At 37.9% G+C, this 27,243-nt stretch overlaps 1 protein-coding gene across 1 annotated transcript in view; it reads left to right on the top strand.

The window, feature by feature from the left end:
* MIPEP (mitochondrial intermediate peptidase) overlaps positions 1–27,243 on the top strand; it is a 66,263-nt gene that overhangs the window by 9,823 nt on the left and 29,197 nt on the right. The window contains exons 7-14 of the mRNA XM_040056760.1: positions 1,688–1,844; positions 2,242–2,290; positions 3,385–3,445; positions 4,086–4,138; positions 18,231–18,384; positions 19,317–19,394; positions 20,353–20,557; positions 23,344–23,453. Of these exons, the coding sequence (XP_039912694.1) occupies positions 1,688–1,844; positions 2,242–2,290; positions 3,385–3,445; positions 4,086–4,138; positions 18,231–18,384; positions 19,317–19,394; positions 20,353–20,557; positions 23,344–23,453 (867 nt within the window). The remainder of the gene's footprint in view (positions 1–1,687; positions 1,845–2,241; positions 2,291–3,384; positions 3,446–4,085; positions 4,139–18,230; positions 18,385–19,316; positions 19,395–20,352; positions 20,558–23,343; positions 23,454–27,243) is intronic.

Genomic DNA, 27,243 nt, shown 5'->3' with positions numbered 1-27,243 from the left:
GAGGAAGTGACAGAGAGCTTGCCTCCCAGATTTGCAGGAGAGAGCAAACAGGGAGGAACAATCAGTACACTTGAAGGTCGAGGCTGACATTCAGAGTGGCCTGAAAGCTGGGATAATGGTTCAGTGGCAGTCTTACGTAATTCAAAAGGGACAAGAGCAAAATCATACACCTGGAAGTGGAGAATTCCTGGTTATAGGACAGGCTGGCACTGCCTGGCTGAGTCTGATCTGTGGCAAAAACCCACAGTGGTGGTGAGCAGCAAGCTGAGCATGAGTCAGCAGTGACCCTGGCAGCAAAGGGGCCAACAGCATCTGGACTTCCCTCAGAGATAGAGGGAAGAGATTATAGCCCCACTCTTCAGGAATGTCTTCAACAGAGGCCACCAAGATGGGCAGTAACTGGAGTGCTTGCACTGTGAGGAAGGGCAGAGGGATTTGGGCTTGTTCATCCTGTAGCAGAGGTGCTTTGGGGGGACCCTGGCAGCACCCTGCCAGTACCTACAAGGATGGCGTGGAGAAAATGGAGCTGGGCTCTTCAGCATGGTGCATGACAGGAAAAGTGTCAAAAGGCACAAGTTGAGATGAGAAATGCCAGTTGGAGGAGTTTTTTCCAATGATACCCAAGCAGTGAAATAGTGAGGTCATGCTTTCTCTCCCATATGTGCAGGGTTTCAGGACCAGACTGGAAAAAGCTTTGTGTGACTTGGTCTTAGGTCATAGCTGTCTCTGCTTTGTACAAGAGGTTGGATAAGAGACTTCATGAAGTCCTATCCACCTGAATTATCCTGAAAAAAAAAATAAATCTGACTTTAGTTATTGTTAATGATGTTTTTCTAAAAAACAATTAATTTAGAGTTATAAATCTAAAATTAATTTAGACTGATTGAAATGTGGCAGTGGCTCCCTAGACTTTTAGATGCAATTCTAGGATCAGGAGCATATTAAAACACTCCAGGGTTCTTTCTTCACTTACACTATGTAGAGAGAAGCTTAGTTCAGATGAAGGCAAGTGTATGTTGTTGTTGCATCTCTAGAGCTTATTCCATATGTAGAAAATAAAATTATTTGTGATTGACTTGTGAAAAAGCATATTATCAAATTTTAGGAGTCTTCAGGTAGGTAGTTTTTTTTCAGAGTTATGAAAAGACCCAAACTAACTAAAAATATGACAAGAGGAGAAAGTTTGTGGGCAGATGTACAGGCTAATAGTTTTCTGCTACAAAAGAAATAAGGCTTTTCTCTTCCTGTCTTTTCTCTCCCCTGACCCCATCTTGTTTTCTTGTCAGATCCTTCCATAAGCAAACTTAAATGATATGCAGAGAACAATTTGGGTTTATTTTCAGAAGTTTTAATGAGTTAAGACAGCCCCCAGAGTGGTCTGAAAAGGACAGATGTTGGCAGGAAGAGGGAGTTGATGAGAGACTGTTGACAGGAGTAGACAACAGGACCCTTTTTGGCAATCTTCATCTGTTAGGTTGTCTCATTGCATTTCCTCATTCTACTTTTAACGGGTTAGAGAGCTGTAATTGTCAGGCAGTTGTAACTACTGTTAAAAGGCTTTAGGTCTTTTCCCACCAATATCCGTGAAATACGGCTGTAATGGCAGATCTTCAGTTGTGTCACTTGTTTCTATTAAAAATTACTCTGTATCAATGTGACTTTTTTTTTTTTTTTCCCCTTGTCTTAGGTGCGAGAAGCTGCTTACAAGATTTTTCTCCACTCCAACCCTCAGCAGTTGGCTCGATTGGAGGAATTGCTTGCGAGCCGAAACAGCCTGGCACAGTTGGTTGGCTACGACACCTTTGCCCACAGGGCTCTTCAGGGAACAATGGCCAAAAATCCAGGTATAAGGCATGTATGGAAGGGCATGTTGAGAAATAAAATATGTAATGTGTGAGGTCAAAGGTTGTTAGTTTCTTTAGCTCAGTTTACACATACTTCTTCCAGTGAAGTATTTTATTGCAGTTACATTTTACTGTATGCCATTCTCAGTGCTCATTGTAAATAACAATACTCACTGAGGAGGATCTGGTGTTTTGGTTCAGAATTGATGCTCACTCCTTAGTTTATGAATGTGTCATTTTCTCAGCATATAACAAAGTAAATGTAGTAATAAATTATCTTGAAATAATGTCAATGGAGTAGTTTAAAAATCTGAGGGAATTTTTGTTTGGAATATTCTCATGTAAATTTAACATCCTTTAGGGAAATAAAATTTTAATATTTTTTCTTTCCTTGTAGAAACAGTAAGACAATTTCTGGAGAAGCTTTCTGAGCAGTTGTCTAAAAGGTATGTCTTTTTCACTAAGTTTTTTTTTAACCGTACTCTTTATTTCAAGAATAGGGGGACTTGTGTACTAATAAATTACTCAGTGCTGCTTATTATGTGATCTGATGAAATAAAAACCAAGACTTCCCCAAAATTTTTAGAGAAGGCTATTTGCTTAGAATAAATTCTGTATCTGTGATCAGAAAACACCCAAGACTGAATGCAAGAAATGCAGTGAACAGCAAACAAGAAAACCAAGTTGAAGTATCGAACACCTCTCCTGGTGATGCCTAGGGAAGGCTGACCTGAAACAGAGACTGGACAGAGCTAGAGAATAAAGTAGGTACTTATTGAAAGGCCTCCAGGATCCACCTTGGGCAGGGCAGGAGCCTGGCTTGGGCTACACCCAAGGTGGAATAAGAATGGTCCCAAAATGGCTAACCAATCACAAGATCTTACGCTTCTATAAGTTTGGTCCATTTGCATATTGGGGTTTAACTGTCCAATTACAGCTTCAGGTTGTGAGGTCCATCCTTCTTGTTTCTCCCTTCATGTTCACTGTTTATGCTTTCAGGCCTGAAAGTTGTCCTTGGTCTTCAGCCGGAAAAGGATTTGTTTTGTCTACCTACTCTGTGAATAGAGCTTACTAACATTTAATATGAGGCTCAGAACTACATCCCTAGGCAGCACAGAATCTGAAAACCAAGAAAGCTAATACTTAAGGCATCGCTGGTCTTCTTGCCATATACTCAACTCCATATATTTTGCACCTATAAACAAATTTCCCTGTTTGTTCCTCTTGCCGCCCTGAGCTCCACGCAGCGCAAAACAGGTTCATCACTGGGTATGAATGGGCTGTATTGTAAGGATGAAAATGCTTTGGAGCTGTACAACCACAGGAAGAGGGACTGAATTTGAAAGTACCCCAATGGCTGAAGCAGAGTGAAATGGTTTTACTACTATTGTATGTGGGCCTGCCATTTTATATAGTCATTTTATATAGCACTATAAATCTCTGATGATGGACATTTTATTAGGATGGAATACTATCACGTACTGTATTTCACCGCTCAAAAATCTTTCATTAACATTTTCATTATAAAAATGTTTTTCAGAACTCAAAAAGACTTTGAAATGATGACAAAGATGAAAATGAAGCTCAACCCTCACAATTCAGTAAGTTACATTTCCATATGTGATGGTCTGTTTTGTTTCTTTCAAAAATATAGCATAAGCTAATCATGTTCTACAATTACTTCTACTTTAGCATACAAGATGTAGTAGAATTAGAAACATTCTTCTGATTTCAAATGCTTTCTGACTACTTAGTTGCTATATTAAAACCAAATATTGAGTACGAGAGAGCTGTTGGTTTATACAGTGATACTGAAATAACCAAAACATAAAGCTGTGAAGGCGAGTCGTATCCCTTTGCTTTGAATTAATTGACTCATTTGGAAAATAAAGGCTGTATTTTAGGTTAGATGTAAGTCCAGTTTGTGTACTACATTGGATGTATCTTAATGCTGTACATATCTATGTTTATCTTTTTATTTGAACTGAGTGTATTTCTTGAAATCTGGTATGAAGTCCTATCATATAGTTGAATTAGAAGACCAGTCTTCAAGAAATGTTAATAAAGTTTTCAGTTTATGATATATGATGCTATTTTTGGTTTGAGACCTAACTGTTTCCCATTATGTTTTAAAATTCTATGACTTGCTCAAACTGCAAAAATACTCAAGTGAAACAAAACTTTTACTTTGGGTTCACTTGTTGTGCATTATTGTGATTATAAGCTGGAATTCTCTTTCAGATGCTGATGCCATGGGATCACCCCTACTACAGTGGAGTCCTTCGTGCTGAGAGGTAAGCTCCTTATGTTGCTGATTGTAATGTAAATGAGTGTTCTTGCAATAAGGATGAAGAAAGTACTCAATTCAAACAGGATTTCTTTCTTTGAAGATGTACCTCAATATGAAAAAATAAATATTATCTGGTGGGATAGGTTTGTAACATTTTTTAGTTACTGCTGGAATGCCTGTAGAAGTTTTTGGCTCCTGAGGGAGGGATTGGCCCTCTTTGAAGAAAAGAGGATGAAGCAGTTTCAGAACAGATCCTTACTCTTGTTTTGCTTTTAGTTTCTAGCTGGGCTGTAGTACTGTTCAAAAATAAATTTTGAACACTGAATACAATTCAACTCCTCTTCATATTTTAACTTCATTGTGCCTCTTACGGAATGTGCAGCTTCATCCTCTGCAGACTTGAAATAGCAACTTCTTCAGTAAATCTTTACTGCTTATGGGTAGAATTCATTCTTATCTCTCTTGTAGAGACTGGGAAATAAATCCTTTACACAGACTTGAGTAGTGCACAGGGCCTTTGCACATAATGAGATGTCAACTCTGAAAGATGTAAGCCCTGCATGTTGCCTTTATTAGATCAGCAACAGTGACCTTTTAGGTTTCTGTTGGAAAAGATAATTGGAAGTTGTGCTGCTCTCATAAGGGGGTTTAAGGAAAAAAATCTTCCTTCACTGCAGATTTGCAGTTTTTTGGTTTTTAAACAAACAGACTGGATGTATCTGATTAAAACAGAAGTTTACTCTGGATCAGAAAGCTGTGGTAGTATAGACACGGCATGAAAGGATTGCCAGCAGCTGGCCTGGTTGTTTTCAGATTGGTGTGTGCAATAAGGGTTAGAGCATTACGTGTAGAAGGCTCTGTGTTCTGGAGGAGTGTCTTCTCATGCTGATTGTCCTTAGTCTTACTGGTTTTACTGTCCTTCTTAGTTCTCCTCATGAAGCTAACCATCTCATAATTGAGTTGCTGATGATCACAAGTAGATTATTCTGCTGGTTTTGGCATTAGAAAGAAAAATATTTCCTTTCCGGGGGGGGGGGGCGCTTTGTAAGAGACCCAGTTAAATTACTTTAAGAGTTGCATGGTGGCTTTGTGAAGGGAGAGCTGCAGGTAAAACAGACCTAGACATTGGGAGTGTATCTTTGCTATTGTTTTGTATTCAGGCACCAAGTCTGGAAGTTATCAGTGTGAAGAGTCTCCTGAATCTATGTAGAGCCTCCCTGATTACAATGCAGGGTTGGGACCCAATGTTTTTCTCCCTCCAGCTTGGGCAGGACTATTTGTCTCTGGTTGTATACAAGAATCTACAAGGCCAGGGAAAAAAAGTAGTTTTCTCTTACATTGTGTGCAGAGCTGCTTTGCTTTAACACAAGAGTGTAGATCTTTCACAGTCCTGCTTTCTGGATAATTGTCTGTCTTTGGAAAAAGTGTTTGATTTAACTGACTGAACAAGGCTTTACATTTATTCTGCTCATATTGTGGGTGTTTAACAGGGTACTGGATACTGGGTAGTCAGTGCTGAAAGGTAAAACTCACTTCTCCCCTGCATAGTGTCAAGGACTGTGCTTTATGAGTGAAACTAGTCAGGAGTCTGAATATTCATAAAACAACCAGAGGCTGGGAATATACCTTGTCATGTCTGCCCTAAATGCCCTGTTACCCAAATGGGAATCTCCTATCCTTTAACTTGTATTTGTACTTACCTTGTTTGACCACATCCCTTCCTGAATGCCCTGTGGACACTATAGTATGTTCAGTTCAGCACTTTTGTAACTGGAAGGTGAGAACTGTGTCTGTCACACCAACCTTCATGCTTGGCTGGAATTTGACTTTTGGCTATTTGTTGTTACTCTCTTCCTAACTGAGCCAATTATCTTCTACTATTAAATTATTCATCTAAGGAAGAGTGATGTTGTTTTCCTTGGTTGGTTGGTTTTTTTCCATGGGAAAATGATTGCATGCTATTTAAAAAAAAACCTGTTTTTTTTTTATTTATAAGCTCAGTGAATAATTTGGTTTTTACTTCTATCTATTTTATATTGCATTTTTTCATCTTGGAATCACAAAATATGTTTTCAATAAGATTCACTTAACTGTCATGCATTTGTCCTATTCTCTGTTTAGTCTATTATGGTTTTTTTTTGTTCTCCAAGGATTTCTTTCTTTTGGAAGAAGTTATATTTATTATTAGCTTTAGGTCTTTAACAGAAATGCCATGGTTGTATTTGTAGTAGTGCTGTGCACAGAGCATGGCTTATGTATTTATCTCTTGTGTTTTGGGACTCAGTAGTAGTTTTTGAATGGTGGATTTTTGTATTAGGAATTTCTCATTTCTTCTGCTTAGTAAAACATTTTTGTTGCAAGGGAAGCAAATGTGTGAATTTGGGTATTCCTTTTAGACTACTGTTGTCACCGTGGCTCCAGCTGAAGTACAGACCCATAGGTATTGTCAGGTACATAAGATGCAGATTATCTTTACAAATGTTGGTATAATGAAAGAGACTACCGGGATTTAGTTCTTGATTAAGTGACTCAGCACTAGGGGGTGCAAGAAATACTAGATGGGGACAGCGTGTCTGCCGGAAAATGTTTGCTGTTTCTTAGTTTGGCCTATTCAACCATTCCTCTTTAGTCCTCCAGATTTTGACCAGCTACACCTCAAATGACACTGCAACTCATGACATATTTTTAATGTGTCTATTTTATATTTGCAGCAAGTTGTGTATTTTAAATGTATTTATGTATTTTATCTTCTATATATACATTTACTCTTTATTGCAACAGGATTAAGGAAACAAATCCTTCACTAGACTTCTAAAAACTAGTTTTAAGAGGTAGACATTGACTTCTGAAGGATGCAGGGTGCCCTCGTGCGTTTGGACTGTAGGGTTTTGATGCTATTTGCTGTCACATCGGGTTGCTTTTTGTCGCCGCTTTCTGCGGCGTTACCGACCATTGCTGCTGTTCTGTCACTGGTCAGCAGGAGGCGCTCCAGACTCAAGCCACAGAGTTGCGGTTGTTCTGTCTAAACCCGGCCACAACAATTTTGTTTCTGTCAGCTTTCACCAAGTCTTTTCCCTGGAAACTTGATCCTACTTCAAAAGTGTAAGCCTCCCATTGATGGGAACAGGATATTTTACTTTTTTTTTTTTTTTTTTGGCCAGACTATGTTAAGTAGCCTCTGTGGCTTTAAACCTACACTTAAGACAGTGTAATGTTTTTGTAGCTATAGTTTAAGAGGCAGGGAAAATACATGTCGGTATAAATGTACTTTTAAGAGAAACAGGAGACAAAAGTCTGAAATTCATGGCAGTACTGTTTTAAAAGAGGATAGAGTAATTAGAAGAACCTCAAGGATTTTGGCAGGCTAAGGGTAATAAACCAGTGAATGCTAGAACATGCTTCAGCATCTAACAAGTAAGAAGATGTCTAATATGTATATTATAAAAATAATAATGTTGCATTTTAGTGGAGACAAGTACCCAAGTATTAATTAAATTGCATTACTTCTCAGTAAGTGCAGCTGTAATTCTCAGGGTCCTCATCTTGCAAAGGTGTGGTGAGACTACTAGTCAGTAGGACTACTGACTTCTTCCGGGTCAGAGAAAAAAACACAACAGAAAATCACCCCAAAATGCTGTGAGAAACTTTCTGAGGTCATCCATTTGCCTTGAAGGCAGGATTGGCTGTGCTTAATCACTTCTGACAGAGGTGCAGAACTATTCTTGAGAACCATCAGTAGTGAGCTTTGTGTATTTGGTATTGACTCCTGCTTCCTTAACCTGTGGTTCTTGCCAGGCTGGGTCGACTTCACTGGCTATAATTCACTGTTAGGATTTTTGCCAAAATGTCCCAGATTTTATTTACCTTGAAGCTGGGATGTGCTTGCAGAGTACTGACTCTGTGCTAATCCCTTTCTTTAGGATTGCAGAAGGAAGTAAGACCAGCCTTGAGGATGACATATTAATGCAAAAATAAGTTAGTTTCCTGTTGTGTAGGAAGAGAAGCCACCATGACAGCTGCAGGCATTTTGGATCTGGGGGTGCCAGCTTTGCAGATGTTAGGAATAAATCACCTCTTTTCTTGTTGGGACTGTACATAGGTGCTGGCTTCAGGGAAGGGTAGGCACCACTTCTGTGTTTTTTCAGAGGGGTAGGTTCAGTACCAAGATAGGCAAATGTGACTGGATATTTCACAAGTTCCTAAAAGCTGCGACTGATATTGAGGTTTGCAAGTTACTAGTAAAGAAACTTGCTCATGGCTGCTTTCTGTAAAATTATTTTTAGTTTCATGAAAGGCTGTTCTCTCTCAGGAATGCCGTGTGGAAGAATAGCCCAGACCCTTTGCAGAACATGTGAGAAAACTGTGACTGTTCCATTTGAAAGCTGAAGTGGAAAAGTAATGCAAAATGTTACTAGGAAATCTTTCAACCAAAGTGCTCAGAGAGAAGAAGAACTTTCTGTAACAAATTATTTATAAGAAAGGGAAGGCATGCCTTCTGTTAAATCAACTAATGTAGGTATAGGAGGTCCACTTTAGCTCACCAATCACTAAAGCTGGTGGATTAAGCTTTTTGGAGAGAAACCTGAAAATTGTTGGAAAACATTGTTGTGAAGCAGAATTCAACTTTCAAGAATCATTTCTTTATTCAAAACATTGTGGAAGAACAAAGAAACTGTTAATTTGAAATCTAAGTCAAATGTAAAAGTTGTGTGTAGTGTTGATACCAATATTCCAAATAACTCCTTGACCTCCTCCAAAATATTTTAGGAAGTACAATTAACAGAAAGAAAAAAGGAACGTGAAATACAGATGCTACTTTATGGGTGATGAGAGTACAAAGGTTCTACTATTATTATTGTTATTATTTTTAAGAAATCCAGAGTTTTCTATAAGTCACGTTTAAGAGTCTCCCTTTAGGTAAAGAATTAAGTTTCATAGTCTGGCATGTAATGAAAATTGGAAGGGGTTTTCCTTGTCTTCATCTCCTCAAGTTAACCTGAGGGGTTCATCTTACTTTTATCTTCATTAACAAGACCTTTTCAAGTTTCTTTGAAAGTTTTGACAGGATCTGTGTTGTTAGAGATAGTTAACTTTGTCTTCTGTATTTTTGTGGACGTCAACAGGATAATAATTTTTCTCATAAAAACCCCCAAAGGAGTCAGGATATTTCAGGGACTACATTTAATAGCCACTGATAAGGATTTTTTGCTCGGCAGCTAATTTGCAATTGTTAAGAGTCTGAATGCTTGTGCTCTGAAGAACAGTGATCCTGATTCAAATATCCCTAATATTGAATTTTATAAAAAGCATTCTTAATAGAATAGATGAAAGTCATGTTGCACGAAACAGTCTTAGCCTTGTTCTATAGATGCAGCTTAAATGAAAGTGATTTTAGGAGTCTGCATCTTATTTAGACTCAGTGAAGTCATACAAGCTTAGAAATAATTATTTATAATCACATACTACATCTTTGTTTCTCACAGGGGCACAGCCTTTTTATTTGAAGCCTGTTGTTCTTGAAGAATAACCAAACCTCATTGTGTCAGTTAACTTATAATTGTTTTTTTAATTGGTTTGGCTACTTTGCTTCTCTTAAAAATACTGCTGGGCTGCAAACTGTGAAAGTAAAGTGTCGGGATTTCTTAAATGTACTTTATCCTTTAATAAAAAGCAGGAGTTTACATTAAAGAAACTACAGCTTTCTTTGATATTTCGACTTTTGTTAGGAGAGTGCTGAGATTTCTTTTCATAAAGTTACTGAGCTCGCATTCTGACATAGAGTATATGTGAAAATCTTCATTCTTTCCTGGGCTTTGTTATAAATAAAAATGCTTTGGCATTTGAAACCAGATGTTCAGAGTGAATTAAGTTACTGGAATACACAAAGTGAATACAGAGCAAACCTATTATGTTCAAGTTTATGTGTCTCAGTCTTTTAGAGTTTTCTACATGTAAGCATGATAGTTATGCATATCTACAGGAGAAACAAATAATTTAAGGTTCATTATTACAATAAAAGGGACCTCTTTGAGTCTTGATTTTTATCTTTCCTAAGTCAAAGCAGCTTAACAGAAAATTTAGCGTAGTGGAAAATATTCTTTTCCACTGTACAGGGGTTCATGTATATATTTGTTGATACTGTTACTGATTTGTGCAGGGTGAGTGTATGTTGGTGTCCACCACTTTTTTTTTAACATAAATGTTATATTGCCTACATCAAAACTAAAAGCAATGTTTTAAAAAAATATTAATATCTAGGCATGTACAAAATCCTTGATTTCAGGAAGTCCTCTTTTAGATTAATCATTGTGTTTTCTGATGGGTGTGTATATGTCTGTAACAGAGAGAAGTTTTGATATTTCCTTTTCCTGTTCTTCCAGAATTACATTCAGATCCTTTAAGTTTCATGTAATGGCTTAAGAAAATTTATGTGCTTGAGTTCAAGGGTAGGTGGGCAAATCTTTTTGTAGCAGTGCAAATTGCAATTATCAAAAATCAATCCATACCTGTGTGGTTTTTTTACCTGAGGTACACTCTAAAAAATGTTACATGGTAAGAAATATTTTTGACTGGAGTGTATAGCTCCCTGCGAAGTTAACACCGTCTGAGATCCATCTCTTTTGCCTGCATTTTCAAAGGCATATTCCCACAGAAAGTGCTGTGCTCTTTATCCTTTTGGGATTCAGCTACACAACATGCAGTCAGTCAGGGAAGCTTAAGTTCCAGAAAGAAGCAAGAGCTCGTAGCTGAGCTCTAGGCTTGTGCTGGTTACCTCCAACTGGTACCTTATTAAGCTTGCAGGTGTTATAATATTTGTGTCTGCCCTTCTCTGGTGACATAGGCATCCTAAGGCCCAGAACTCAAATTTTAAGCAAAAGGGTACCCAGACAGGGTGTTCAATTCTTGCCCTTGCTTGCTTAGCTGCCCTGAATCCTTTTTCTTCCTTAGGAAGTTCTGTATCCATGTTTCCTTGTGTTTGCTTGCTTTGGAGACAGCACTACAATGTTTTGCTGGTGATATTACTCTGCCATGTGCATCATCCTCCCTGCTGAATGCTGTCTGTCTGCTCTTCTGGGGCTGCCAATTACAGCACACAAGAAAACCTGTCTTCCAGCTCTTTTTGCAGTAGTTACTGTCACTAAATGCTGTCTCTAGAACATTAACCTTTCTTCCTAGTAGCAATAACCCTTAGCAGAAATTTTACTGGTAGCAAAGTATCTGTTACTATAGTTCAGTGTGGGTCATGATAAATTTCCTTTCTGATTCCTTTTCCCAAAAATACTTGAGTGTGCTTCCTGTTGTAGATAAAATCATAACTTGTCTGAATAAATGTGGAGGCAGCTTGCCAAAGAGTGTGCTCATAATAAAGCAGCTGCTTCTTGCAGTTTTATGTCAATTTTTTATTGTTTGTTTTAAATAGAAGGCACAAAGCTCTACCACTATTCAGGCTCACAGTTGATTACAACTTGAAAATCGTGCATAAAGTGATTCCTAGAATGCTTGCCACTTTAACGTGTAGTATAATAAAAATATGTACAGCAGGGTCATCAACATTTATTAACATGCAGATTATGAAGATTCCTTTGTTCTGACTATTGAGCATTTCAGGGGAAGGCTAAGCTATAGCACTTTGGAAATTCTGCTCTTGTGTAGAGTCAGGCAGTATCAGCTACTTCATTAACTGAAGTTGTTCTTTTGTTCTGTCGTTTGAAAAGTAATGTGCAGTGGAATCCCAGAATCACAAAATTGTTAGGGTTGAAAGAGACCTCTGGAGATGATCTAGTCCAACCCCCTGCCAGGGTGGGAATGCCTTGGTTTTGGTAGGGTTTTGTTGGGTAGGTTTTAGTCTGCATTTACAAATGCACTTGGTTTCACGTTTACAAGAAAGGGATCAAAGAAGCACTATACACCTGGGATAGAAGATGGGGAACTTTGAGTTTTCCCTTTAGCTTCGGGAGAAATTAATTTTACGGTCTTGGATCAGCCCTCAAAAAGGCTCTGCATCCTACACAGACAAGTTCTGTCTTTGTTATGGGCAACTTAAAATGCCAAAGGAGTGTATTGAGAGAAGTCTTAATCTTAAAGTTTTATGTGGTCCTTTAGAAAATCTGATCCAGATCAGAGTGTGTTGTGAAGATACCCTGAGACCCTTTAACAGCATGAGAATTTTTGTTCAAAGGACTGAGGGAGGAGAAGTTTGGATTGCTGTCACAATCACAGTCCCCATTGCTGCCAAGAAGTTGAGCTACCATGTTTTTAGATTGGTATGAATTTGAATGCCAAAATACTGTGCCTGGATAAAGTGTTCTTGGAGCTCCACTAACGTGATGAAGCTGTAACTGAGATTGGGTAATCATTTGCTAGCTAAGAGATGCTTTTTTCTTGTCATCTGGAAACAATGAAGTTGTTGCTTGTTAATGACTGCTACCATTTGAGTGTCTGAAATCAACCAAGAATCTTCAACAAGGGAACATCTACTTTGTAAACTCTTCCAAATACTTTTCTACCCACACCCATATGCCAGATTTAAGTTTTAGACATCTAGTAGAGGTTGCATCATTTCCTGTTCTGTTCATCGAGTATTTTCAGTTTTGGGGAAAGCTCAAATCTGAATTTCTTCCCTTTTCCCCATTGTCCTCTAATTTTACCTAATGTTGCACCTTTTATTTTTCAGAGAGTAGCATTAAAGCTTGAAGGTGGGGGCTGAGAAAAGAGTCAGTCATATGCTTGCTCTTGCCACTGAAAGGCGAGATCATCTATCAGTAATAATTCCAAGAACTGAGGTTTTGGTTATAGAACATCAGTTTCAGAAGGTTGAGGTTTTGGCTAATTACTGTTCCTAAGTAAGCCCAAAGAGAAAGTTTTCCTGGAATCAGTGCAAGTTTGCGGTTGGGTTTTCTTCAGTTATGGTCGGTTGTACTTAATTTGTGAAAATAGAGTTCATGTATGAGGTAGGACCGAATTCAGTTGGGAATTGAATCTGTGTTTTGGTGTCTGGAATGATTACTGCTTAGTGGGTATAGGCTGGTATGTAGACAACGGTTTTTGAAGATGCATTACGCACTTCTCGGAGGAGTAGCTTTTTTTTTTTTTTTTCAGTAACCAGTTCTCATTTTGAAATATAATTGGTAATTATTATCTGATTGTGATAATTTCACTATATTATGGGTTTTAACCCCTTTCTCCGTAACTCCTAGGACATTGCACTGGCTAGCAAACAAACAATGGATTCCAGATAAGGTATAATAATCTCCACTGGCTGCTGCCACGTGTGTCCAAAAGTAATTTAAGTATTGGGTCTGTGGCATAAAATACTCTTGTTATTTGAGGATTTTTCAATAACTTCAGCTTCGATTTTTTTTTGCACACTGGTGTAATAGGAAAGGCAGAAATGGACAATTGAGATCAGAACTAAAAGCATTTTTGTTTTGGTGTTCTGCATAAAAAATGTAGTTTTCCAAAACTTTTTTAGATTTTCCATTGGCAAGAAAAACATTAACACGCATCTTTCATTAAATGTGGGAGAGGTTTGATCCTGACAGTGTTCTACCAGAAGGGACTGGCGTTAACTTGGTGTAGTTTCTGTTAAAGGGGTTGTTTAGTCAGAACCTCATTGTACTCAAAATGTCAAGATTGTGACATCTTGAAACAGTAACCAGAGTAGGGGGCTAGTTCCTGTGGGGAGTCTGCCTTAAGGCATTATAGTCTGTTACTGCTGTTTTTCTGGGGGGGTAGATGAGTATCATGCTTTTTTCAAAGGACAAAACTATTACAGACTGATTTCCTGCCACCACCCCAACCCCTCACCCCACTTAGGATACTGACAGTATATTACAAAGTACTTATCAGAAAGCCTTCTTCCCATCCTTTATATCCTGGGGTACAGTCACAAGGACACTGTGCATGTTCAAGGAGTGCTGAGAATGAGGCAGAAGTAGGCATTGATCTTCTCTCTGCAGTATATTGGTGTCAGCTGTTCTATTCACAAAGGAATATCATTGCTTTCTCCTGCTAGTATGTATCTGTGTTTGATAGAAATGAAATTAAAATTAGTTGCAGAGGCTGTTTTTTTCCACCCTTCCAGCAAACACATTAATCCAGTATTTCAGGTGAATGTCGTAATCCTTTTCAGTTAGTATGGAACATTGTCTTCCTCTGATAAAGCTGGAATCTATCTCATATTGCAGCTGTGTGCTCTTAGTCCTAGGTTCCATAGGACATCTTCACGTAATAGGTGAGTTTGGAAACTTGCTCCAGAGTCATCTGGTCCAGTCTCCTGCTCAAGCAGAGTCCCCTAGAGCATGTCCAGGCAGCTTTTCAGTATCTCCAAGCTGCACGACTCCATAGCCTCCAGGAGTAACCTGTGCCACTGCTTGCTGATCCTCACTGGGATAAAAGTGTTTCCTGATGTTAAGATGCAACATCTCGTGTTCCGTTCTGTGCCCCTTGCCTGTGGTCCTGTCACTGGGCAGCACTGAGAGGAGCCTGGCTCTGTCCTCTTAGCACACTCCCTTCAGGAGTTTATAATCCTTATTAAGATCCTTCTGAGCCTTCTCTTTCTCAGGCTGAAGAGTGTGGCCATGTCTCTCTTTTCTTGGTGAGCCGAGCATTGGACACAGCCCTTCAACACGGGACACAGTGCTGAGTAGAGCAGAAGGATCACCTCCCTCAGCCTGCTGGCCATGCTCTTACTGATGCACCCAGGATGCCATTCACCCTCCTTGTGGTGAGGGTCCCTCACTGGCTCATGTTTAACTTGTTGTCCACCAGGACTCCCAGGTTCCTGTCCACAAAATTCCTTTCTTGCTGGGTCTGGGTGTCCCCCAGCCTATACCGGTGCCTGGGGTTGTTCTCCCCACGTACATGAAAGAACTTTTTGAACTTCTTGAAATTCCTATCAGCCCATTTATCCTGTAAGCCTGTAAAGGTCCTGGTGGCTGGAAGCAAGACCCTCTAACATATCAGCCACTCCTCCCAGTTTGGATGACAGTTTGGTGTTATCTGCCAATGACTGGACAGGACTGGACCCAGTAATGACCCCTGGAGCACGCTGCTGGTTCTTGGCCTCCAAGCAGCCATTGTGACACTAATCACCTCCCTCTGGACCCTGCCATTCAGCCAATTTTCTGTCTGCTCATCCAGCCCATACATTGGCAGGATCTCTGCAAGGATCTTGTGGGAGACAGTGTCAATGGGCTCACTGAAGTCCAAGGAGGTGACATGCACTGTCCTCCCCTTTTCTGCCAGGCCAGTTATTTCATCATATAAGGTTATCAAGTTATTTAAGCATGACATGCATTTGGTGAATCTATGCTGACTGCTTCTGGTAACTTTCTTGTCTTTCATGTACTTGGAAACCATTTCCAGGGTTAGCTGATCTGTCAAAAAACATTCTGCTCTTTAGATTTGAGCAGTCTCTACATATCTTTTGATTTTTCTTGTTTCTTATGTAAAAATAATCTAATTTCATGAAATGTTTTCAAGGGTGCTCTTCTTTAATTTCTTATTATTTTCATGTTCTCTTATCCTGCAGTTGAACTCACTCTTGGGAGTTACATGTTTTAATTTTGTACAGCTGTGAAAATCTGATGTTTTATTATGAATGTGAGCTGTTGGTAGTATGAATTTTTTATTTACTGAAGTGTGTGTTTGTAGTACTGTATCGTATGGGTTCTTTCTTGAAATACCCCATGTGCTTGTCTGTCTTCTCCCACTGGGAAGGGAGAAAATGGCATGGGAACTCTGGATGACACTGGACATCTGGGGAGGGAAGGTGTGCAGGCTTTGCACATAAGCATAGCTTTGACAGGACAGATTGAAATGCACTCAGCAAAAAAGCCCTTCAAAGAGCCCTTGTGCAATGAAACCCCTTGAGCTTGTCTGTGGTATGTATTGAGACAGTACTTTTGTAGCCAGATATTAGTTAAAGAAGCAATTCTTTGAATTATAAATGGAAAACTCTACTATTCATAGTGGCATGCAGGATGATAGTACAAGACTTTAAAGTGATAAGACAAAAAACAGTTCTAAACTACTGTGGAGCTTATCATGATTTTCTGTCAAAAGAAGGGTTGTTTTAACAGGTCTTGTAGTCTGTATGCAGGGAGAGCTTCAAAGCAGAATCAGGAGTGCTTGTGGTGTGTTTCAGTTTTCATGGTAACAGTTTGGGCAGAAAGTGATCACTTGGGGATTCTATAAAAGTGTGGAGACATCTGAGATTTACCTGCTAAAACCTTCCAAAAAACACCACAGTTGAAAGCATTGCAGTTCTTAGAAATTACTGACTTAAAAATTCTTAGGATATTCAACACATACCCTGTAATTCTGTACTTGGGGGTGGAAGGGGGAGCTCTGTGTGTCAATCAGTGTCCTTTGTGCTCCAGATTTCTGTGGCTTATATGAAAATTAACTCATCTCTTCTGCTTTTAGAGACTTGCTTTCAGTCTTTTTATCTAACTTGATTTAAAGTGATTTATATCAGGCTTATTTCCTTGCATGTGATGACTGTTTGAGTAAGAAGGAAAACATGCATATGGAAGCGTGCAGTGTGTGAATTTAAGCGTGAAGTTCTTGAAAAAGTGTGTCAGTATGGTAGATGTAAAATCTGCTTTATTTTCTATGTTCTAGTATAGTTTAAAATAGAATGGAATGGAATACACTGGCTTTAGCTTCTTGCATTTGTTGTGTGAAAATAAGCAAAATCTTGTACTTCACCGTATCGTGGCTTAGAGGAGTAACCCCATCCTGCTGTGCCTCACAGCTCAGGGGCAGAGCTGCAGTTTTAAGCAGCATTTTGGCAAATGAAGTATCCCCAGTGGGCTTTTTTTTCAGGTCTTCTCTATGGGAGTGGAAAGGAAGGGTGAGTGTGTGGGTAGTGACAGCTGGCTCTTTCACAACTGCTCTGTAACTAAACCTTTTGATTACAGGCCTTAAAACAGCATGGTTCCCATCTTTGGTGTCCAGCTATTGTAGTCTAGCTGATGCATGTTTAAATTTCAGTGACTGCGATTATCTAGGGTTAAACAGTCTTTACCGTGAGACCCTCGAAAATGGTATAAAATAACACTTGGGCTTTGTATATGAAATGAGGCAAGAGTATGTTTTGCTGTTTGGGGTGCGCACACAACTACAAGCAGATTCCACTTCTGATTTTGCTGTTGTCTCAAATGAGTTGTGTGGTGCTGATCGGCTTGTGAAAGGTGTAATTTTGCAAAGCATTTATTTGCTTGATACGCTTGTAGTGTGTTTACTTTTTACAGTCAGAGTCTCAGGGAGTGTAAACCCTTTTACAGAGTGCATACATCTCTGAACTACTTCTTGAATTTTTTGTTCATTCTCAGTTTATATGCATGCGTGCAGATGTATGATGTCTTCCTCCCTATGAGTGTCTTCTGTGCTACATCATGTTGAGCATTGTTTGTTGAGGTTAGGCTCAGGAAGCTTGGCCATGTTTGAAATCCATGTCACGTAATAAAATTTTCAGGTGGCTCACATCTGTTAAGGTATTTTCTACATGGTTCAACATTTTCTACATGGTTCAAGAGAGTCCCCAGAGGTGTAATTTTTTGTGTGGGAGGTGGTTGTGTCTACTTGGTGTTTTTTGTCTACTCTGTTGCTGCAGTGAAAGGCAAGACTGCAGAGTCAGCAGTGCTTACCAGTTGGTTTCCTGCCCTAGCTGAGGATTTGGCTTACACCACAGCCAAAGCCAGCTTGTTTTTCTGATCTGTCACACGATGCAGCCTTGGCATGGGAAAGGCACTCGAGTGCCAGTGGCCTCTTGAGTATCAAAAGCCACTGCTTGGCCACCCATCATGTTGCTATGGTCTGTTTGGGCTACATGTTCACCACATTTCTAAAAGTCATAGTCAACATCTGTTGAATTTGGTATCCGGATTTGAATATAAGAAAAATTGAGGTACTGCAAAGCAGTGTGCCTGTAATTTGGTTTCGCTATTTAAAGAATAAAGCCAAACGTGCTCACTGAGGGCCTTTGGACTGAGGTGGTGTATTTTGTGACATCCTGTGGCTTGAAGGTGAGTACTGTAGTTTATGTAGCTCTGCTGACTGTCTGGTTTGGGATTCTTGTATTCCCTTAGGTACAACATTGATCCTGGATTGTACTGTCCATTTTTCTCTCTTGGGGCATGCATGGAAGGTTTGAACTCTTTGTTCAGTCAGCTCCTAGGGATCTCGCTCTATGCTGAACAGACAAAGAGAGGAGAGATTTGGTCGGAAGATGTTCGAAAGTTGGTAAGTGTTCCTGTTCTCAGCATCTGAAACCAAAGGGAAGATAAGCAAGATAGTGCATTCCTGTGAGCTATGAATCAAATTTCTAAAAAAAATTACTTGGATGCCTATCAAAACCACAAACTAATTGTCTAATTTTAGTTGAAGTTAGACCTCAAGAGCTTTATCATCTTTTTAAGTGCCTTTTGGATGTTCGGTATTTTATGTCCTTAATAATAGCTCTGTGTCAAGGATACGTGAAACAGAAACAGTGTCTGTGTTTGGAGATTATTGTTGCACCTTTCTGAATGAGCCCTGTAAGTTTATTTAGTTTCAAACTAGAACGCTGTAGGTGTGTGTCCTAGCAGTCCCGTGTCTTTGCCTCATTTTTTTTACTCTGTAAGTCATCTTTACTTTGAGATTGATTTTTACTTTTCTTTTATTTTTCTGCCCTCTTTTTAGGGGAGGGTGGAAATAAAAACTTGGGCAATAACTTACTCATCAGGTTCCCAAGTTCCTCTGTTGTCTTCCTACATTTATTCACTGCCAGATCTTCTCCACTGCTCTTCTATCCTCAGCCTCCAGCAAGAGATGCTGTTCTTTATATACTGTGGGTCGATTTATTATTACTCCTTACTATCTCTATCTTTATTTCCATGCTAAATCAGCTTCTGTTTGTCATTTGGAGACTACAAACAGTGCTTAACACATAAAGTACTTTTAATACTAATCTGTGACTAGCTAGTTTTGAGTAAAATGCAGAAATGTCTGTAGTTTGAGATACAAGATGTGAATTTTGTACATTTTTTTCCCAATTAAAATTACATATAGATTTTATATGAAATGTTCTTAGTTTGTTATTTATTCATTATAAGTCTTGGGATTTGAGTATTATGTCTTCAATTTACACATTATCAGTGCTTTCACTATGGAAATGACACTCTTTTTTTCTTCAGGCTGTTGTTCACGAAACTGAAGGTTTGCTAGGATACATCTATTGTGACTTCTTTCAGCGACCTGATAAACCACATCAGGTAACATTTATGATCTGACTTCAGCTTGGCTTTTATATAAGTAATAACTGTAGCATTAGTGCCATTTACGTTCAATTAGTTAGTAGAACTTTCCTCATTTAAAAATAAATTTAAACAGGGAATGTCGGTAATTTCATGTGTGAGTTTAGGTAAAATATTTTTTAGAGCTAGTTTTCATTTTAAAAAAATCATAACCCAATAGGCTGAATTCAGACTCTGTGGTACATGAAATGTCACAGAACTCTGTTTAGAGAAATGGTAGATATTTAAACACTTACATTCTGGCCTACTGTTTACAAGTAGAAACAATCTGACATTTACACTTTCTAATCTTTTCACTCAACTGATTTTTACTGTAAAGTCTCCTTAAAACTGTAGATGGTTCTATCTGTTGTGGCTCAGTCACTGCCTAGGGCCAGTATATTTGCAGTAGATGCAGTACAGTAGACACTTCACTCAGTAGAAGCATCTGCAAATTACCACCTTTAGTGAGGAGATGTAGTTTAATACATAACTGTTTTGCTAGTATTTCACAACATACTAGTAGTGCTGTGTGGTATATTTTATAAATAAGTTACTGCTGAAGGATGAGGAGAGAACTTAATCTGTGAATTATGGATTTGACACATCAGTAAATTTCTTGGCACTAGTGATACCTGTTAGAAAATTTGAATGGTTTTGATAATTCTAAAACATAAAGAAATAATTTTATTTTCTAAAAGCAACACAGTCTTTCCTTTATGGAATAAAATAATTTCCTTATGAACTTGAACCATATAATAAGGATGGAGAAACAGTGCTGCTGTTGAGCAACACTGTTAATGATCATTAAATTCTACTTGTGTTCTACTGAGTATATGTTCAGGTTTGATTTAACACTTTAATTTGATTTAATCATCGTTTTAATCTCATTGATATAATGACTTTGGCTGTCAATGTTTGCTTTTACCTTGAAAAGGACTGTCACTTTACAGTTCGAGGAGGCAGGCTAAAGGAGAATGGAGAGTACCAGCTCCCTGTAGTTGTTCTTATGCTGAGCCTTCCCAATTCAGCAAGGGGTGCACCAACGCTGCTAAGTCCTGGCATGATGGAGAATCTCTTCCATGAAATGGGACATGCTATGCATTCTATGCTGGGAAGAACTCGGTACCAGCATGTCACTGGTAAGAAAGTTATAATAGCGATTTTTTTTGTTTGTTTTAGTCAAATGTTTAATGTCCAGAAGAAAGGAGTAGATTAAAAAAAAAATAAATAGATGGAACAAAACAAACAAATAAAAAGAATATGAACCAAAAATGGTTGTCATGTTAATAGTTCTATACCCTTGATGATTTGAGAATAAAGTATCAGATCTTCAGACATTATGTAAAACTCAACCAAACAACACTTGAATATTCTTTTTCTAGTCAGAATTAGGTGTTTATATCTTTTCTTTATATGCTGTTGATCTTTATTCTGTTAGTGGTATCCTCTCTTGCAAGTTTGTCTTATGTGGAGTTAATAATCATTGGAATAGTTGGAGGTCGGGAAATAGATTGTCCCTAGTGTGAAACCACAATGAATCCTGGGTTGGAGATGACTTAGGAGAATGAATGAAGGAAAATTAGTGAATTAATGAGGGTATTGGCTGGCAGGTCTCTAGCTTCTATAACCTTCTGCAGTTATGGTAAACAGGTCAAAGACCCATGCTGGCCAAGGCTCCTTGGCATGCTACTTTTTTTTAACCTGTGAACAGCTTGGTATATTCTTTTCTATAATACTCTGCTGAAAATCTCAAGTGCATTAGACATTTACTTATTTAAAAAAATAAAAAAAACTAAAAAACAAACCACAAGCAAACAGATGAGATTGTAACTCCATTGTCTGAAGAACAATTTTTTAATATATTTTACCATTTTTATGCTAATGATACAAAGGGGTGTCCATGGTACAGTTCATGTTTTATCCATAGATACTTTTGCACCCAGTGGCAAAATACACTTTTTTTAAGTCACCCATTTAAAATTAAAATTGTCTGAACTGTTTTGTAAGTGTGTCACTACTGGACATTGTTAAAACAGATGACCATTGCATAATTCCTTCAATATAAGTTCTGTATAGTCTTTGGGACAGCTAAGGGCTCTCCCCTACTCCTTCCACTCATATAGCCTTGCTCATCTTGACCTACAAGAATACTCATACGGCCAAAAGAGCTGCTTTGGTGCGAGTTCTCCTCTTGTGCTGAATTATGTGTGTCTGCATGTCAGACTCTTGAAGGGGGCAGGAAGTGGCTAATCTTGAGGCTCAGACTTTCCAGGAGTCCCTGTGTATGGTTTTTCTGTTGCCTTAGCTTCAGGCAGTTCTGCATCTCAGAGGATTTCACTCCAGATCTAGCATTGCAAAAGAACCATTAGAGGTTGGAGGTCAGTGGTGTTGTTTCTGCAGAGAATCCTTTTAATGGATTTGGAATGTGTAACAATCAAAGGGTTTGTCCCAGAGATGTCTGTTAGGGCTTTCTGCTCTCATGGAACCATGAGGGTGGTAAAGTATGGAAACAAGATGACTACAGGCTATTGTGAGAACAAAAAAATTGACATTCTAGTTGAGATGAGCTGAGTAATTTGACATCTTTCCTGCTCTCTCTTGCCTTGCTTTTCTTTAACTCAGAACTACTCAGTACAGATCATGCATTTTCAGAATATAAGGAGAATTTTTGCTATCAAATGGATTTTTCAGCAGTGGTGGACAAGGAGAATCACAGTTTTATATGTCAGTGCAGAAGTGCATATAGCTAATGTGTCTGTGAAAAGGTCCAATGTGATTTGAAATTACATCAGAGTTAGAATGGTGAAGGTACTGGTGAAACCTCGTGCAATGTTTGGTTATGTTCTTTTCATGTGTCTAGTCTGAAGATTAATTCTAACTGCAGCAGGTCCAGAGAAGAACTAGAATGGGTAGTTTCTTAGATTTTCTCTTGCCTTTGGATAATGATGGCTTAGAGAGAGTATAGTTTCTCTCAATTTAGTAGGTAAAAACCAGTGTGATAAATTCTATTTATACTAAAGAGCAGTATCAGGGTGAATTATTGAGTGTAAACAGATTATAAGTTAAGATTAAAAATTAGAGAAAGATTTGTAGGGGTCAAAGGAAAGCTTTTAAGAACTTCTAGAACTTTATCTTCAAAAAATAGTAAAAGCATACTGGAATTTAACACTAATTCTGAATGACATTGTCTCTGGCAGACATGGATAGAGGTGATGACCCAGTGGGGGGTAGAGCAACAACATTTACATTGCTAACTTTAATACAGAAATTAGAAATTCAGCTTTGATTTGGCTGTGTGTTACACTTTTTAGTAACTTCCATTGGGTAAGATGTTGATAAAGATTAGAGTAAATAAGGTTTTTGGGAAAGTGCTTTTTGAAAATAGTACCAGCTAGGATATTACCTCATTGCACTTACATAGAACGTCTTCAATCTGCAAGAGTGTTCCTTGAATGAATGACTCGGTATTATAAAGCAAGGTTAATATAAAGCATAAATAAGCTCAGCAAACAGATGGAATTTAAAACTTGTAACTGTGAATGGGATTAAGGCAGAGTTTTATTTACATTGTAGTTTAATTTAGGTTTAGGACACTTAAATAGATTTGGTGTTTCATGTAGGGCCAGTTTGGCTACAGTCTGGTTTAGTTTAAAAAGGGTGTGATCCAGAGCTTTATAAGGTGCCTCACCCAGCTGTTCAAATATTTTGTTTTACTTTGTGATTTATAGTAAAATGTGTAGGATCATAATGAAGCTTTTCTGGCTGTATGTCCAATAATGGAAATAAAATATTGACTTAATAAATGGAAGAACATTAAAGTTCACCAAAAGTCCAAACTGAAAGTTGCAAAACCTTTTGGGAAGAGTTAACTATTTGTGTTAGTGGAAATAGCAAATGCTAATGTGTACAATTATTCTACCTCTAGGAACCAGATGTGCTACTGATTTTGCTGAAGTTCCCTCTATTCTGATGGAGTACTTTGCAAATGACTATCGAGTGGTTAACCAGTTTGCAAGGCATTATAAAACAGGACAGGTAGGGGAAAAAATGTAAAATTGAAAATAGGAATAACTGTATGTAGAAAAAGAATCATATTTACATGTTATTGATTAATAATGTTTAAAGTAGAAATAAGCAACGGATAAAATTATTTTAGTATTACATTTACATTTATTCAGAAAAAATGTTAATATTGTCATTACGAAAAAGATAGAGGTAATCTCTCAGTTACATATTTAAAACTTTCAGCCTTTTATTCCTACAAGGTGTAGTAGGTGACCAACTTTTGTGTGAATCAAGTTATTTGTAATGGTTTAATATAATTACAGGTACATTATGATAAAAATTGGATTTTCATTGAACTCTCTAAAGTCTATCTTAAAATAAAGCTCAGGTAGCCAGTCATGGGCATAAATGGAAATGATCTGTGGCGTTTCAAAATTTCCATTTTTAGCTTAGTGTAGGGCAGTGATTGAAATATTGTGATGAAAAATATTTTGCTCTATCTAGGATTATATTAGGATTAGTTAGAGTCTGTCAGTTTTGAATTTCTGCATTAAAATGTTGTTCTTACATGAAGTTATTCTTTATCAGTCTATTGCAAGGATCTGCTTTCTGTGGGGTATTTGGAAAGCAGTGCTCTTTGCAACAAGGTGATTTTGGTGGTCACTTTAAGACATGGCAATAGAAAATGATTTATATTTATACAGACATTTCAAAAATTCTTTCTAAGTTGTATAGTGTTACGCTTCATCCGAGCTTTTTATCCAATACTAAGCATTCAGCATATTTCAGTATTATGGAAGTAGAATTATGTTTGCCTCTATTGAACAGTTAGGAAAATATGTTGCTTAACTTGTATTTTAATAGATACTGTCTGAGAAATTTGCTCTGTAATTTTTTTTTCTTTCCAATAGAGCAGTGGTTTCTGCAGAATTGATTGCACAGAGAAAGGTCTGTTTGGAACCTGGGAGTTAAACTCAGTTCAGGAGTGTTGATCATTTATCTATTTGAATCCGCATACAGGAATGGGCTTTCTAATGTTCTCTATGAAGTTCATGTAGTGTTTAAACAGCATGGAGTTAATCTGATTGCATATGAGTTCAGAGAATGAGCTTCACTAAAACATCTGAAAGAGATTTGTGGAACATTATTTACGGCTTTGTATTTTCAAAATGACTTGACAAATCTAAAGCGTGTTTAGTTTCAATGCAAAAGCTAAGAACCAGACATTGTGTCCCATTTGGCATTTCCATAAACTACTTCTGTTTATTGGTGGTGAAATCTTGCCCTTTAAGAGAGCAATTGAGAGAGAGGTTTGATGTAGAAATCCAGTCTTGAAGGGGGCAAGAATGGATTATGCTGGAAGATGAGAAGACCCTGAAACTGCTCTGTGGCTCTTGAGAGCTTTAGATGGCTTCCTTTTAATTGATTTTTTTAGAATCTTAGAATACATTTTTAAGCCATTATACAACATATATAAGTCTGCTTGTACTTATGTTGGTTCATCTACGCTGATTTCAAGATTGTGATATCAGATTTCTATGTTTGTCATTTAAACACAAATAGATTGAAGTAATCTTTTCTGTTGTGTATATGTTATGAAGTACTTTGACTTGAAAATCCCATCTCTCTCACATTTTACTCTTCACAAAGATCTTTTTGGGGCTTACTTTCATAGGAAATATGATTTTTTTAATCTAGTTTTTGATTTATTTGAAAAATAAAAGAGTCCACTTACTCCCTTTCAAGGGAAAGTAAAGAAGGTGGATGAAAAAGTTAAAATGTGAAAATTGTGTAACTGTTTAATCAATATGTTGTTCTGTCTGAGAACTTCCGATAATTTTCTTCTTATGAGACTGAGCCTTTCTGTGCTAGAGGAATCTTTTCTGCAACTGCAACACCAACAGAGCTCTGCTGGATGTTGGCAGAGGGAGGACTTGCTACTGACCCAGTTTGTGTCGGCAGCAATGCATAATTTGACCAAGCAACTTTCTTTTGGTGTTGCTGAATCTACACTCTAGTTTTTGAATGTAGGCTTCAGGTGATGTCGGTTTTGATATTCCTAGTGAACATAATTGCATCAGAAAAACTTAGCAATGTAATCTCATATTAGCCATTGCTATAAAAGTCAGTTGTAGAAGGACTCATCTTTGAGGATCTCCACTTACAATCAGTGCTTATGCTTGTGGGAAGAGGAGGGGAAAGAGGTGTTTTGATTATTAAAACATGTGAATTTTGAAAATTGTATTTCAGTAGCATTGCAGAAAAAGAAATTGATGGGCAGACCTTCAAAGATGAGGGTTCATTTAGTTGTAGATCATGAGGTTCTGGTCCAAAATATCTTGAAGTTTATAGAAAACTTCTCTCTGCCTTCTGTCCCTTTTGAAAGGTTGTACTGTTGAATGTTGAGGAGTGACAAACCTTGCCAGCTCTTCTGTCAAAAGGAGCTAGTCTTTTGAACTTAGTTGAAAAAGCTGGCCAGTACAAGTCTATTTGTTTCAAGAAGATAGCAAGCCTAGTTTTCCTTTGAGTCATCTGAAAGATGACTCAAACAAAAAAATCCTTGAGATAAAATGAATAAATAGAGAGGACTGTAATAATTAGTTACTAAAGTTGGATCAGTCAGGTAAGCTCATGAAGTCAAGTCATACTAAAAGGAGGGCATTACAGTGCTTAAGCAGACAATCTGGTGCATGGGTGCCATTCTGTGTCACTGTGATTGTTTGTTTAATTTCATTTGTAAAGTGCAGAGATATGTGGTAGGTCTGAGCTAAATCATTTTAAACTTGTGTGTCTTTGGAGGCTCTCTTGAACAAAGACCAGTGTTTCAGCTGTTCAAATTTGAACTGAGTTCATTTTTCACAGAGATGGAATTACAAAGACAGTATTGTATTAGCATGATTACAAGAATAAGCCCACAGATAGTAAAGAATTGTGATGTATTGCAGTTACTACACCACGGTAAGGAGTTAAGCATGCTTTGGGACACAGGGAATTCTTCTAGCCACCATGAAAAACATGCTGAAAGATTCATTCCAAGATCTTAAAGTTACTGGAGAAGGATAGAATAGTGAACCTCAAAGTAAAGCATGCATTGTTTAAATTTTAAAAATGAATGGTTATTCAATAGCATAGTTTTAGCCAAAGCTCTGTGAAATCTTTCTTTTAGAAGGAAGATGACAGTCTCATTCTGGTTTTATCAGAGAGTTCATCTTTCAGGAGAAGTGAAGTAAGAACGCTGATGCCTTCTTTTAATTCATTCAGCTGCTTATTAAGGGGCTTTGCGAGATTGTAATGGAGCAAGGAGGAATAGTTTCTATTCCCTGAAACAGTACATGCTCCAGTTCAAGACCTCAGCATATCTGTGTGCATGACACTCACAGAAACATACCTTGGAGTAGAGTTGTGATCTTTGAAAAACCCTCTGGAGTAAAATTTTGCTTCCCTGAAATCTTAAGTATCAAGATCCCAAGGGTGTTTTCAGAAAAATAAGTGATTTCTTTATCAATTTGAAATCTTTAATTTTAATCTAATTTTGGCAGTGTTTTTCTGGTGCCACGTTCTGCTTGGCTTGTGAATTATGATCAGAACATAATCTTTGAGCCAGCTTAGTAGCTATCACACTGAGAAGCTATCACACTGAGAGATTTAAGAAATGTTTTTTCCTCCTTTAGGTTTTTGTCAACAGGTGTAGTCATAAGAAGGACTTGTACTTTCTTGTTGATTTTAATCTGCTCAATCATTGAAGTAGAACTTCAATGCACAGTAGATTGACATTGTTTGTTTGACATTCATATAGCTACAAAAAAAGTTAACAGAATTT

The sequence above is a fragment of the Hirundo rustica genome, chromosome 2 (assembly GCF_015227805.2).
Source record: "Hirundo rustica isolate bHirRus1 chromosome 2, bHirRus1.pri.v3, whole genome shotgun sequence".
Classification (NCBI taxonomy): domain Eukaryota; kingdom Metazoa; phylum Chordata; class Aves; order Passeriformes; family Hirundinidae; genus Hirundo; species Hirundo rustica.
Note: the sequence above shows the minus strand (reverse complement) of the source record. Positions and strands in the feature narration are given on the sequence as shown.